At 46.2% G+C, this 15,854-nt stretch overlaps 1 protein-coding gene across 1 annotated transcript in view; it reads left to right on the forward strand.

The window, feature by feature from the left end:
- The window catches only part of LOC138521314 (leucine-rich repeat-containing protein 37A-like), a 1,201,733-nt gene that overhangs the window by 1,057,793 nt on the left and 128,086 nt on the right, over positions 1-15,854 (forward strand). The window contains exon 13 of the mRNA XM_069634057.1: positions 3,439-3,590. Coding sequence (XP_069490158.1) covers positions 3,439-3,590 — 152 coding nt within the window. The remainder of the gene's footprint in view (positions 1-3,438; positions 3,591-15,854) is intronic.

Here is a 15,854-nt window from a genome sequence, read left to right on the forward strand (position 1 = left end):
CCTCTGTGTAAATTGGGGTTTTCCAGGCCGTCTTAACAACTGCCTAAAGGGCAACAGAAATGTGAAAGAAATCACAATCTAATGTAACACAACCTCGTGTAGCATAGATAATATGTACACATGTAACAAAGTAACATCACTGATGGTGGGGAAACTCTTCAGAAAGGAGAGCAATGAATCTTCCCCTCATGCATGAGCTTGCCTGTGACCGGAGGCCCAAAAACCTCGCTAGTTTGGCAGACATGCAAGACCATTCTCAAGCAAAGTAGTCTTTTACCAATGCTTTACCTACTCAACCCAGTGTCTTCCGTACCCGTGTGTGGAGCGAAGTGACACACACAGCACAGAGATCAAATAGAAAAAAGGCCCAGAATGGGCAGAGGTTGCCTGTGATGAATGATGAGGGTAGTCTTCCTGCCGTGTCTGAGACAGGCCCAAGTAAAAGGAGCAACGAAAACAAGAAAAACAGTGGTGGACTCAGAGCCTCATAACTGCATAGGCATGACCCACCCACAAGGCCAGCCCCGGTAGAAAGACAACCACTTGTGTAGCTAGAAACTCCACCACTGTGTGGACATGCATTATAATCACTCGTCTGGGGCAGGGGTCCCCAAAACCTAGGGACATGGTAGCCATGGCCTGTCCTGCACGCCCACACAACCTGAACTAAAGTTCCCAGGCCAAGAGCTAATCCAGTATACCAATATCCCCTGAAGAGCGGTCAGAATCAAAACCTATAATGTTGTGCAAAAGTAAGTACAACAAGTCGATACGATAGGATGTAATTAATAGTATGCAAAAATGCAACCAGAAAATGCCACAATTTGCCATGTTATGTTGCATTGACCAGCACATTAGTTTGATGGAACTATGTGCATAACCCTGAAAATACAGCTGTGGTAGGCTTGCTTTATTTGCCTTGTTAATTACAATTCATTGTGAGGTCTAATCTATTGCTACTCTCCCACCCTTCTACCCCTTACCTCTCTCCATCATGATTAGGATACCCTGTGTGCAATTGTCCTCCTTTTAAGCATGTAGTGGTAAAGTTTAAAACGCACACCAACCCGGCTTTACTCTTTAATTTTAGCAAATGCTTCCTGTAATTAGAAACTGTGGGATGCATTTGCAATCGATGCTTATGGAAACTGCCTGCTTTTTTCAGTGCAAAATGGAGGCGTGTTCAGTAGCAATCCTTTCCATTACTGCCAGCATGAAAATCAGGTGCTGGTTGATCCCAAAAAACAACTTCAGATCTGCTGTAAAAGCTTTGGTCCTCTCCCGTCTGGATGGTGGCAATGCCCTTTTGGAAGGCCTTCCGGCGACTAACCTGGCACCCCTGAGATGTGTCCTTCATGCTGCAGTACGACTCAAATAACTCGGCAAATTCGACCAGATCACCCAGACCCTCATCGAATTGCACTGGCTCCTCCTGCAAGCCTGTATCACCTTCAACTCCTGCTGCACCATCTACAAGGCTGTCACACTGAAGTCCACAAGATTTCATACTGAGAAACTCAGCATCTATGGAGTCATATGATCCACCACGAGTAAGGGAATGTGCAGACATTAACTCTGTCAGTGCAGGATGGAAAGAACCAGAAGACTATGCCCAAGACTCTGAAATCTCTGCCCCTGTCAACAGCACATTGGCACCCTTGCTTCTACAGTTCAGGAAAGATCTCACGCCCCTCTTCTTCAAGGAATGGCTTCTCGCTAGCACCTAGATCCACTTACCCACTCCTCCTGAGACTGGGGGATCTGCTCCCCACTGTTTCCTTTCCTGGTTGCTTGTAGATCCCTTGCTGCCAAATTGCCTGCCCTCCCCTTTTATTAGCTCATTGCTTCCTGTGTCTCTGCTTACTTCACTGTGTTCTTCCTTCTATGGTTGGAAAGTGATCCATTGCTTCCCGAAGTTAGGTTGCACTCTCATTAAAAACCCTCATTTTCAACGGATTTTCCACCAGGCAAACCTGTAATGAGGCCCAATGTGTGGTTGCCACTTATTTAAAAAAGATGCATTGTCATGAGTATTAGTACATATGGCATTGTGCAGCCAAAAAGTCCCTTTCATACAATTCACTGCTAGATGATTGCTAGAAATTATAGCTTTTCCGCTACCAGACTCCAGCAATGTGTTAAATATGTTTTGGCTAGCAGGTGGCTGTAGTTCATACAAGCAAAACTGTGGAAAGTGACTCTTCATCTCCCTACTTCTTTGCCAAATGCACTTGTACGCCATGAATTAGGCCTAAACTCTTTGGCATCTCGACATCAGTGGCGTCTCTTGAAACTTTATCTCAAAATGAACTTCCCTCTAGAAAACTCGCTTTATGAAGATTTCCACATCATGTTGAGAGAATCGCAGCCTAGATCGATTACACACTTTCGACAGCGAATATTTAACATTCTAGCTGGGATTAATCTTCCTGTCGAAGATTTAGAGATCAAATTAAATATTGCCCATAAACGGCTTTTCAATAACGATTGGGCAGCAACTTGTCTACAAATATCTCAACATGTATCATATATGGAATATGCATCCTATAGACACGCACAGGTTCCATGTCTCCCTTATCTTATGCTGTGTCCTAGTGCTGAGACCCGGGAAATCTACATGCGATTTCGATTTGACCTTATTCACACTAAATCAAGAACTCAATTTTGGTCCTACAACAAACACATCTCTGCTGATACTACTTGCAGATTTTGTAAACTTGGAGAATATAGTGAAACTTTAAAACACCTCTTTATGATTTGTCCAGTTTTTGAAGCAGATAGACAGAGAATCATTTCTGCTTTTAGTCCCTGTAATACCTCACACTCATAAAAACTGATATATTGCATTGAATTTTGCTAATGTATATATCTTTTAGACTGCGGAAAGGCTTGTTCATGAATAACTGCTCGTCTAATTGAATGATTTTACTAGCTCTTTGTTATGAACTATGCAGTCTGTATAACTGTGAAAACTCCGGTCGGAGAAGCTGTTTGTGCAGTATGAATATTTTCCAAAAGTGAACGCGTACATATTCGTTATGTTTCTAACGTCTTGCTGTCTAGTAACTATGTTTTATTTATTTATCTTAAAATAGAAGTAAATTTGCTGTAAAAGTTTTATTGTAATTTTGAATGTGATCTAAATTTGTAACGATGCGTAAGCATCAAAAATAAAAAAAAGTTCATATTTTGTTCATTATTTCTTTATTAATGTTTCAGTATTGACACTGCAAATATTTGAGTCATAACCAACATTTTTTTAAATTGCTAATACTCAATTGATTGTCTGTTGGAATATTTTAGAATATTTGTCATGTTGTATAATGAACCCCTTTAATTTCCTTTTTCCTCAATTTTAGAACATGCATACGTTTGTTTAACTGCCTTGGAAACAAAATATGCTTAGTAATCAAAACCAATACTCAATTCCATTTGCAGGTTTCACTTTATCCTGAAGGTGTGGTTAAACCCCTTTGGCTTCAAGATCTGCAGAAACCACTAGATTCGGTGCGCAGGAAAAATATGGCCCAAGCAATAAATGACAAAGAGTCATCTGACGAGGAAGAAATTTTTAACAAAGCTACTATTGGGTAAAGCTTTTTGACTTTAATACATATTCTTCAGAAGAGGTCAGGCAATCCCATTTCCCAGTGCCGCAAAACACTGTCGCTGTTTGTTTACATATATTTCTCCTATGTCCTTCTCTCCCTCGATCCCAGCAGTGTGGGATAGCCTGCACCTGGAAGCTGATCAGAAAACCGGGCTAAAAATGTTCCGTCCCTTTAAGAGCTTTGATTGACAGGCATAGCCCATACACATGGGCCCCATGGCACTTTAGCCCAGCCCCTTCACCAGGGGTGGACTGGCAACCAAAAGTGGCACTGGAAATGTGTTTCAAAGTGGCCCTATATTACACTGTGCGAGCAAACGTAATAGTAAGCAAGCCAAGAATCTCCAAGCTCTCAAGTTTCCTCCTTCCATGCATGTGTATGTCTTCCAACTCTGACATTTGTTTTGCATTCTGGGTCTTGTAGTTCTGATTTTAAAATGGGGGATATTAGGCACACGTAGACCGGGGAAACTTGCGAGACCTGTCCCCGCCCCCCAAAAAATGTACCTTATATGTAAGAACTGTATGTTAAGAGAGAGGAAACACATACTGAAAACTTGATAAATGCTTGGGGCTGTGAGGGATGAGGAGACAGGAAAAGAGTGCATGGAATGACAGGGTACGAGGGTAAGAGGAGCAGAAAAGCAAGCAACATACATATTGGTTTGATGATGCAGCATTTCGACTGCCCAGATGCTGCCTAAAAGTGCTAACGGGAATGAGAGAGCAGATGGGGGAATGAGTGGAAGCCTAAGTGCATTTATGATTTTTAGTAGATGGAGAAAGAGTGTTCATAGGCGACCCTTTATTAAAGAGATGAGGCCCGAGTTAGAGGTAGATTCTAGCTATCCACTAGTTCTGTTTCTTTTTTAAAAAAAATTACATTGTATCAAAAACATTTAAATATGAACCACAACATCAGCATCGGCTACCAAACCAACCCCCACGGCCCCAGAACCCTGATCCAACCTCCCTCCTGTCTTCTCCCCTAACTAAGTAGACAATCACTCTTCATTAATACCGTGCTAGAATCTACTCCAGATGTCTTCGAACAGCTAAAACCTCTTCTGAACAGTTAAAACATCTTCTGATAGAGTACCTCTCATCAACGATAACCTGTGCATCTCCTGTACTCATGCTTAAACTGAAGGCTAAGTTGTAGACTTGCAGCGCCTAAGTATTAGCTTCTTAGGCATCAGGGCTATTTGGAGCAACCATCTCATTTGAGCCCTGGAAAGATCCCCCAACATAGAGTCTTCCCCCAAATCAATTCAAAATTCTACGTCAGCTGTAAGACTTTGTAAAAAAAATCACAAATAAATCACTCCAAATGTACCTCACTCTAGTGCACTCCCATAGTATGTGTTCCGGAGTACCAGTCATGTGTGTGGGTTCTATGTGATTACTGCGCCGAGTTTACTGCGCCAGCCGAAATCCCTACTTTCAAAAATGTTGACCCCCTTTTCACTGCATATATATGGAGGGGAGACCCCCTGCAGGCCCTTCTACTCCCCCCAAATTAATGATTTACTGTACCCCCACCCCACATATATATGCACCGCATAGGGGTGCAAATTTCTTTTTATAAGTCGAAATTGTCGTCCGGCGCAGTAAAATAGGTGCAGTAATGGTATGATCCCCTGTGTGCGTAACACCAGCAGAAGTCATAGTCGGTGAGCCCACGTTTAAACAGAGGTTCAGGTGTCCAATAAACTCTATGCAGTATTTTACTCTGTCTAGACCTTTCGCTCAGATTAAGAGAAGAGGGAGCCACATTACCACAGATATTCTGTTTCTAACCTTTAAAGTGACTTCAGGAAACCCGACCAGCAGTAAACTGTGCCCAACGTTGGTATAGGTGACAAAAGAGAATGATGATGGTTTTGAGCTACCATGTCATAATTGTGGCATAGTCAGTCCCTGAGCGAAAGTGAATGATGACTAAAAATCTGACAGAATGTTTCTGTGCACTCATTATTGTATATCTTGCCTGCTTGACTTGTGGATGTGAAGCCGCAGAGTGCCATCAAAGAGAAATGACTCCCTTGGAAGCGGATTGAAGTGCTGTCAGATGTTTTCTCGCTGCAAACTGGTTTCTGATTTGGCATGTAGGAGTGAGATAAGCAAGGACCCCACTTTTGGTCTGGTTATCTTGGGGGTGTAGCCTTTCCCATAATTACATGCTGGCACATTAGTCCAAATACAAAGAATTTCTTAGCATAGAGGGGTTTCCCCAACTAGGGTTTCTTTGTAAAGGTGGCCCTAACCAGGGATTTGCCAGTTTAGTGTAAGTCTTAGTAAGTATCAGAAAAATCCTGAACCAGTACCCTACTGACCACCCTGCCCATGCTTCGACATATTCCATCCCATATCAAGAACGCCTACCACGCAGGATCTAAGTTCATTTGAGCAGTACATGTTCTCAAACACTTTAGTGGATCATTGTATGCTTATTTGCATTTGCCTCTACTATTCCCAGGCACAACCCCTCTACTCTAGAGCAGGGGCTCAGCACTGTCAGCAGCTACCAGAATGTCCCCCACTACAGGGATTCATCATGGTCGCACTTACATGCTTTGACACCAGGAGATCGGACTGATCAGATACTAATGCTCCACTGTACCATACTGCATTGCATCATTCTCACAGGCAGGATCCAGCAGTCTTCCTCACTTAAGGAATCAGCACTGTCTATGTGTCACAAAATAGTATGTAATGTACTTGCTCTCTGAAATAGCCAAAGTTGGAAGCAAAGGATGGGGGTGTCATATTGTATGTGGTAACCCAGAACCGGGAGATGGACAAGGGGGCATTATTCTCAAGTATTTTTATTCTTACTTTAGCATAATAAATGTCTACTCTTTCCCTAAGCCTATAACTAATCCCTACTCTAAAACAAAAACAAGGGAAAAGGGTGCTCATCGGGATTTCTAAACACAAAATTGAAGCCCTTAGTCCGGAATCCTATTCTGGCCTAGGTTCTTTCCCCATCTCTCAACAAAAGGGAACACAAAACAACCAAGACAGGCTTTTTGGGTAATTACCCAAGGAAAAAGATGACTGCTGGCTTCTGACCCCCACCTCTTTGTCTCTTGATCATAGGCCCTTGTCTATGTTCACAGTTCCAGGTTATGTAGTTAATATAGGGCTGAAGTGTCATCCTGGGCCTCCAGCCGGGCCTCTCCTCTTCTCATTTTGTCTTATGCATCTCACAGTCCTTCTGCCATTGGGGAGACTTTCCACCTTTCTCTTGCCCCCCAGCCTGAGATTCACTCAGTCTCTTCCCCCTCACTCTGGAGCCAAAACGTACCTGTTCTTGGTGAGTGGTGCTCCCTGGGAGGGGTGCGTTGTCCTCTGGGCCCTCCTCATGCTGCAGAGCCACTAACGTGACTTCTCAGATGTACTCCACGTCGACTGGTGTCTCCTCTTCATTCCCACTTGCTCGGGGCAGGATCCTTTGGGCGGCTCCTTCCCAGAGCTCTGCCTCGTTCCTCTAAGGAGCTCCGTTCTCCCTCGGGCTGCCATGCCTCCCAGGTCCAGTTACTCCTCCTTAGGGCCTTGTCGCACCCTCCCACTGCCGGCCTCACCTCTTGTGTTGGCTGCTGTCCAATTGAACTCTGCACACTACGCAGATATCTCTTTCTGATTGGTCAATCCAACAATGTGCCTCCAGGAGGCTGGTCTTATCGACCATTCTTCTGTTTTTCCATGAGGTGGTCTGTGTGAAGGTTGGTTCAGAGGCTGAGGTAGCCATTATGAAAGGGTTTGTAGGGTTCTCATACACCTCAGCTCCTACATACCCCATTAAGGTGTTTGTGTCTGTGACTGGATGGTTACTTAAGTCCCTCTCTAGGGGTTTCCTGTCCCCTAAGGGTTAGTCACCTCCAGAGGGATCCCGCTAACCCCGTTCCCTAGGGGGATTTAAGCATAGCAGGTTTACCTCCCTAGTCCTAAAGGAGGTGGCTCCCCCTTGTAGAGCGGTAACAATCTACTTGGATTTGTCACAGGTAATATATATTTGACTTCATAAACCAGCTACTTTCATGTATCTTTTCTTGTGGACAGCTTTTATTATTTCTGTAGGTTGCCTTTTTCCTGTGCTAAAAAGCATCAGAGTATAAACACAAAAGAGGCCTCTAGTTCACTGTTACATTTCCAGAGCTCCCTGAACACTTGCCCACGTCTGCCCTCTACCCTTGTATCACAAACCGCCACATCCAGTTCCTATTTTCTTTGCTCTGGTGTGATGTGGTAAGTCAGAATCAGAAGGCGGACAAGAAGTCATGATTCTTAAATCTCATTTATTATAAAAGGAAATAGGGCACATACTTTCCATATGTCTAAGGAGGTAGGTCGTTGCCCTAGTCTGTAACAAAAGAATAGAAAAGGGTGCTTGTCAGGATGTCTTACAATGAAAATCAGTCCTCTGTCGTAGGACTAGTCTACTCTAAGTCTGTCCCTTCCACTAACAAAAAAGAATTAACATACATTCTACCAGAACCAGCCTGGTAAAAGTCTGATTCTCAGTCATATAAAGTGTTGGTTTTCTGACACATGAACAAATATCTCTTGGGTGTCTTTCCAGCTACACAGGTCAAAGGTTCCTTATGAAAACATAACCTCTTTAATCCGGTTTCTCCCAAGCCACGTGCTTGGTTTCACAGCTCCAAATTCAGGTTTGTGCTTTTCTCCGTCTCAGGTTTTGGTTTCCAGTGCTTCACCGTAGACTACTGTGATTCTCTCACCCACTTGGGTAAAAGTATTTTTCATAACTTATTTTTTAAAATTTTATTTACACATGTGTTTCCAGGCACCACAAGGCAAGAAGGGGGTGGGCTGGGTGCATCGGATATCATAAGAAAACAACAAAAACAAAGAAACTGTTATATTGGTCTTCTGAGAATCAACCGTGCAAGTACATGACAAGGTGATAAGTGCAAAGAGGGGTTGGGGGGTAGAGGGAGAAGTGCAAGAGTGGGGGAACCCCACGGGTGGAGGCGGGCAAGTGCTGTTCAGGCCAAGGCAGCAAGTGCCAGGGCAAAGAGGACGGGAGAGGAGGAAAAGTGCAGTGGACAGGAGGAATGGGTTGGTATAGTCTGGGAAAGGGAGTCAGAGGGCAAGTGCGGGCAACGGATGCTAGGAGGGACTGGTAGGGGGGTGGTCTAGTCCCTGTATGACTCTGAAAGTACCAGGCCCCAGTTACAGTGGCATGTGGAGAGTTTAGCACAGGAGGGGGAGAGGGAAGAAAGAGGAGAAAAGGAAGGTCTTGAGAAGTTTCCGGAACTTAAGAAGATCCAGCTCAAGTCTGAGGGGGGAGGGAGGCTGTTCCAGAGGGAGGGGCTCCAGCGGAGGAGAGGGATCTACCTCCCACTCTCTGCTTCGGGAAACCTTTGATCGGCAGAGAGTAGGAACCAGAAGACTGAAGGATTCTGGCTGGGTGGTATTTCGGGAGGGAAAGTTGGATGTAGAGAGGTCCCAGGCCCCAGACAACCTTGTGGATGATGCAAGGGGTTTTGAATTTGACCGTTGCAGTCACTGGGAGACAGTGGATGGATTTTGGGCTGGAGACATGCAGTCCCTGAGCTTGAGGCCAAGGATAAGTCTTGCAGTCCTATTGTGCATTAGTTGGTGGGGGCAAAGGGAGGAAAGAGGAAGGTTGAGGAAGAGGCTGTTGCAGTAGTCAAGCTTAGAGAGAACCAAGGCTCTGGAGTCATTGGGCTTCTGGGGGAAGGTGAGGAAAGAAAGACAATTCCTGAGGAGATGGAGCCGAAAATTAGACTTCTTGGAAAGGTCCGTGATGTGTGGAGAGAAGGAGAGAGAGGAGTCAAAGATGATCCCAAGGTTTGTTGCCTCACAATTGGGTGAGGGGAGGGGACCTAAGGAGGCTGGCCAGAGAGTGAGGGGGAAGCTAGGAGCATGCATCCCAATAAGAAGGATCTCTGTCTTGTTTGCGTTAATGCAGAGATCACTGGCAGAGCATCATGCATGAATCACAGTCAGGCAGTCAGGTATCCTTCCTGAATTGTAGTACTTGCCAACCTCTCCTGTGGTCTCTGGGTCTCCACCATGCCTGGGGTACTTTCTCTCTGACCCCAGCTTGAAGCTCTTTCTTTCCCCGATTTAGGAAACTTTCTCTTTCACCCCAGCTTGGTGCTGTTTCTCTCTTACTACCGGATTAGGGTCCTTTCTCTCTCACCCCTGCTTCGGGCTCTCTCTCTCTCCCTCTCATCCTGGCTTGGGGCTGCTTCGCTCTCATCCCTGCATTGGGCTGTTTCTCTTTCTCCCCCGCTTGGGGCTCCTCTCTCACCCCTGCTTTTGCCTGTTTCTCTCTCACTAAGGCTTCAGGCGGTTTCTCTGCCAAACTGGTTTGGTGCTCTTTCTCTCTCAGCCTGGCTTCGGGCGGTCTCTTTCTCTCACACCAGCTTGGGACTCTTTCTCTCTCACCTCTTCTTCAGCTGTTTCTCTCTCACCCCATCTTGGGGCCCTTTCCCCCTTACCCTTGCTTGGTGTTGCCTGTCTCTTTGGACTTGGCCGATCCTCTTCATTCTCTATCTGGTTTCCTGGAACAGCTGGGTGCCTTGGGTGCTGTGGTGGTGTTGCTTCGGAGAGGAATTTGTGTGGCGGGATGCAGCACTGCGGTTCAGGTTCCTTCTTGGCCTTCCATATCTCTTTGTTGGGTTAATCTCGTTCCGTGCATGCACGGCGGGTCTTGGAGGTCATTGCTTGCGGGTGCTGTTTGACTAGCTTTGGTGTAGTCGGATCCCCTCTTCAGGCACGATCACCACGTAGGGGAGAGAAGCGTTGCGCGGATCCAAGAGCACCTCAGCTCCGCAAGCTGTCTGCGTCAGGCAGTCTCTGGACTCCACCCTCCAGTGGGAGGCCTCTTTCTACTGGTCAGGCCACACAACTTCCTTCTTTCTCTCTTTCTCTCTTTGTCACTCTCAAAAGTCTTTTAAACTCCAGGTTGTAAAGAGATTGCACAATCTCCTGTTTTTGGGAGTCTGACACTGTCGTTATTATAAAGGGGACAGAAACCAAAGCAGCCATGACTAAAGGAATGTGCATACAATTGTCCTCTTTAATTCCCATATAACCAATAAATAAATGGGACTTTTTAGATAAGGGAGGAGAAATAAAAACCCTGTTGGGGATTACTTGTCCTCTTGGGGGCCGTCACCACAATGAGATTCTGCTTGCCCTGCCACCTACGGGGTGTTAAGCATAGCAGGCTCATGTCCCTAGTCCTAAAGGCAGTTGCTCCCCCTTAGTGAGAAGGGACGTATTCCCTGGATCCGTCACATACACTATCTGTTGGCTTTTGACACTCCTCTAGTCGACTCAGTGGGCAGTGACTGGGAACGTTTTCTTGTTCCTTCACCTTCCAATGTTCTACAGGGAAGCAAAAGAGTTGTAAATCTAGGAACCATTTAATTTTGCTGGCATTGGTGTCTTTTCTCAGATACATCCAGGTTAGGGGGGAATGGTCCATAACAAGGCAGATCTTTTGCACTGTCAGATAATACAACAAACTAGTAACAACCCATTTGATAGCCAGAAACTCAAATTCCACACTTCCGTAAGCTGGATCTCTATCGAACAATTAATTACTTGTGTACTGGACCGAATATTCTTGAGCATCATGAAGCTCTGAACGTACGGCCCCCAGGCCTTCATTAGATGCATCAGTCTACAGGATGAACTCCCTGTTGAAGTCGGGCATCTTTAGGACATGTTCATCACCAAGTATCTGTTTCAACCCATCAAAACGCTTTTGATCATGGCGAGTCCAGACAGGCTTATTTGGTTGGGCATGACTGTAAGTGTGCCTGCAATGGTAGAGAAGTTCAGAATTATCCTACAATAGTAGCCCATTAGGCCTAAGAAGGCTTGGAGCTCCTATTCATTTTTGGTGGCGGTGTTAAAGCCATTGCCTTCGCTTTCTCTGTCTGGGGTTGAGTGAGACCACTCACTACAAAACAGCCTAGATATTTCACTGCATTCTGGGCTAGATGACATTTCTTCGAGTTGGCACGGAGCGTTGCCTTTCACAAGGCTCTTGTGATCTCATAGAGGTGACACAGATGTTCCTCCCAACTACTACTATGAATATGATTCTCCAGAAAACCTGGCTTGGGACCCTTCTCATACGGCCAGGGAAAGGCAGATGCTTTCTGATCCCGACCCTGGGGGTGGTGTTCTATGGGAGGATCACATGACGGGGGAAGCAGGTCAGCAGGAAGGGGAAAACTCCTTGTTTAACTTCCCCCAACACCCCAACCTTCTAATGGCTTACTGTAAAATAGGAGAAGTGGCAAAAACCAACACTTCGTTTAGGGACTTGTGAGACAGGGATGGTATCAAGAGAGACACAAACCTTTATTTACTACAATGCTGGGGTCTGTGTAATACTTAACTGGCCCTAACTCTAAAGGGAAGGTTCCCTCAACTGATGTTTCTAAGGGCTGTCGATGTCTGAAAGTCCAAAACCCAAATCTGTCTGTGTCTAAACCTATACTTGCCCTCACTCTCTGATAAAATGTGTTAGGAAGTCTCTTTAAAGGAAAAATTGTGATTAAAAAAAAATATATACCAAGGCTGGTTTCAGGTGGTCTTCTCACCAGGTGTGGCTTGGTTAGTATCCTCAATGTTGAGCACAATCAAAAAGAAGTTGTTCTTCAGCTCTCCTCCACAAAGTTCTTATATTCTGTTCAACAAGTCCCAATGGGCCTCATTACACGGTAGGCGGTAAGGGTTTACTGGTACCGGTAAGGGCACCAGTACCGGTAAACCCTTCCCGCCTTACTACGAGGTCCCTTTGCGGGACCCGACCTTAACGGCTGGTTTTACCAGCCGTTAAGGAACGGGCCCGCTAAGGGACCTTGGTGCTAATTACGGTACCGCAATTTGTGGTACCGTAATTAGCGCCTTCCCCATTCCCATTAAGCCCTATGGGGGCAAAAATGGGAATGGGGAAGTGCCTTGGTGAATGGGGAATTACAGCCCCCACTCACCTTGGAGTAGGGCGGTAATTCCGCCATCCACCAAGGCGGACACGGTAAAATACCGGCAGCAACCATGGCGCTAATAGCGCCGTGGTTACCGCCTACCGTGTAATGAGGCCCAATGTCTTTAGTTCCTGGTAAATTCCCTTCCCCAAGCCCTACTCCTTCCAAATTTCAAATCAAACAAACATGTAACACAGTTTCCTTCAGGTTTCTCAGGGTTCTCTTCCCCAAGCTTATTTCTCATTCTTTCACCAAATAAAAGTTCACCTCTATTAGGCCTCTTAGGGTTCCCTTCCCCAAGTTCAAGTCCCTTCAGATTCAAACACAAGTTCAGTTTAACACAGTTTATCTTAGGCCTTTCAGGGTTCCCTTCCCCAAGCTTAGGCCTCTTCAGATTTAAACAAAAAGTTCACCTTGTCAAGATGTGCCTTTCTCTTGTTTACAGTTCCTTTCACATATAACCTTCTCATTGGGTAATATCAGAGACTTTCGAAAACGCTAGGTTCTTGGCTCATCCTAAGCGCGACCACTCTGATCTTTGGCCCCTCTCTGTATTTCCTGTACTTGCTTTTCTTCTATCCTTACCTCTTCCAGGTGCTTCCTGCACCCCTTTCACTTGCACCTTCTTTGTCTTGCTTTCTCTCGGCTTGCCATGCCCTTGGCACCTTCCCTTTGGGTTGACTTTCTCTTCACTGTGCCTCTTGCGCATTCACTTCTTCTTTGTTTTCATGCGCCCTTGTACCTTTTCCTTTCCGTGCCACTTGCACACTTGTTTCGTTCACCAGTGCTTACTTTCGGGTCACTTGCACCCTTCTTGTTTACTTTATTTCGCTTTCCGGTGCTCACTTGCTGTCACGACCACGCACCCAGAATCACATGCACAAAAACCCCAGATGGTGGGTGCCATGGAACCATGCGGAGGAATGACCCATTTATGCCCCTTCGGGATACACAGACACAGGGGGCCCGGCTATACTGGGTACATGGGTAAGGAGCAACAGAACAATATTAAAGAAGGAACGGACAATAACACACAGAACGGACAACGTTTTGAGGAACGAAGGAAAACGAATGGTAACGGGAGACAAACAATACAAAAGACAAACAAGGGAAGGCTGAAAACAAACACGCAAAGGAACACAGACAAGAACAAGAACATTTCTTACCGGAAGAAGTGGATAGTCGCAGCTGGACTGGACTACTGCCCGCAAAGGACCAGTGAAGGAACTCAATCCATGGCAATTAAGCGCCCCTGCCAGAAGTAGCAGGATGGAGCGCCCACAGACAGTAATAATCAGGTGCGTGACCCTGAGAAGCATCTACCGCAGTCACCGGTGCTGAAGGCCTGCGCAGCCCCAGGATGTATTTCAATCGTGCCCCAACGCCCCCGCAGAGACAAGGTAAGCGTAACACTTGCACCTTTCTTTCACTTTCAGGTCACTCGCACCTTTCTCATTTATCTTCAAGCCTTTTTCTCCGCTTCGTGCCGCTTGCAAATCCTGTCTTTTCTAGCTTCCCGCTCCAGCTAGCCGTACTCTCCCGAGTTTCTCATCACTTTCCCCTTTGAAACTCACTGGTAGTGTTGCGCTGGCGAACGTTCCTCTCAGGGCATATGGTATCGAGGTCAGGGTCTCACCACCTGCCCCTCAGACCCCTTTGGGACTGGCACATGTCCCAAGGGAACACGCACTTCTCTGCACGCTGCCAGTAGGACACGGGCTGCCTCAATCTGGCTCCCTGGAGACACTGCTCCCTAGCCACACTGCAGCCCTTCACAGGCACTGGGCAAGCATTGCAGCACACTGCTCTCCTACAGATCCTGCAGACTCCTCTCCCTTCAGCTCCCTGCTCCTTGGCTTCTCGGCTCCCTTCAGAATTCACAGCTCGCTCCCATGATTGCACACCTATACTTCACATAAGAGTCAAGTGGAGTCAGGTGTGAGTAGTCAGTGTGAAATGCCTGACACTGCCTGACCCGATTAATGGGACAACCTAATGCTAATAGGTGCTTAATGCAGGTAATACTCACTACTCTCGGTTGCCTCTTCTTCCAAGTATTTCTCGGAAATGGGCAGGGGGAGATGGAATGGGATTGCAAATATCCCATGAAAGCTGAGAAAGGGGTTTCAGATGGGAAATGAGGTGAGGGGGAATACCATGTATCGCCCTCGGGTATTTTCTGCCCAATCCCCTGTGACCTTCCACTCAGGTGATCCTCCCTCGCTTGTCCATCCCCAGGATCAGGATCCAAAAGCGATGGCCCTTCCCTGGCCACCTGAATGGAAGATGCCGGGGGAGTAGGTGAGAGAACACAGTCAGGTTTCTCACAGACTCCAAATCCCATAATTTCCGAATTATGGGGACGAAGAAGAGGGCTAAAGTGGAACAATGCTGCAGGAATGGTCAGCTTGTTAGTGGATATGACCCACGCCTGAGGGAGACCGAGAGGCTTAAAAGGCCCCCTTAGGGGCAGGCCATTAGAAAGCAGATGAAGAAGACCGAGCAGTGTGAGCAGCCAAATCAAAACCTGGAGAAGGGAGAAGATGCCGGGACTACTGTTAAGCAGAGAACCGTAGCCAGTCCTGAGAGGGTCTTTGCTGCCAGGAGTCTGCGCGGTGGGAAGAGAAAGTACGAAAATCTTTCTTCCCCAAGAGGCTATTTCCGGTGGCTGGCGAGCATCAGGAAGCCTCTGGAGCAAAGAGAGCTCCGTTTACAAGTTGCACGGGCGGTGGAGGAAACAAAAGTAACAGATTGCCGCGTTGCCAGAAGCCACTGAAGCAGAATACCTGTGGGCAGTAAGGGAGCCAGAGACACACGCCTTACCCAGGGAGTTCACTAGCTGAAAGTGACACCAAAGCGCTCCAAGACCGCTCGCGTGCTAGATACAAGAGTTTTCAGCATAGAAAACGCTTACGTATGAATGAAGTAGCATTCAAGGCAATTTTGAATACCAACTCTCAAAACCCAAAGAAAGCTTTATTTTTCGAAAACTAGTGTCTGTGTCTTTAAGCATAAGCATGCACGTTTATGGAGAAGCCAGTAAAAAGAGGGGGCAATGCTTTTAAAACGTAATGCAAACAACCATTACCCAAACATAAAGAAAGTAGGAGCAAGGCAATTTGAAAACAACAAATATTGCCAACGGCAGGCAGGGACTAATGAGAATTCCAAAGGTTGTAAAGTATATTGGCCATGTTTAAAGAAGCATATAACAAAGGCTGGTAAAAAAACCACATTGC

Source organism: Ambystoma mexicanum, chromosome 13 (genome assembly GCF_040938575.1).
Source record: "Ambystoma mexicanum isolate Mex_15411 chromosome 13, UKY_AmexF1_1, whole genome shotgun sequence".
NCBI classification, from domain to species: domain Eukaryota; kingdom Metazoa; phylum Chordata; class Amphibia; order Caudata; family Ambystomatidae; genus Ambystoma; species Ambystoma mexicanum.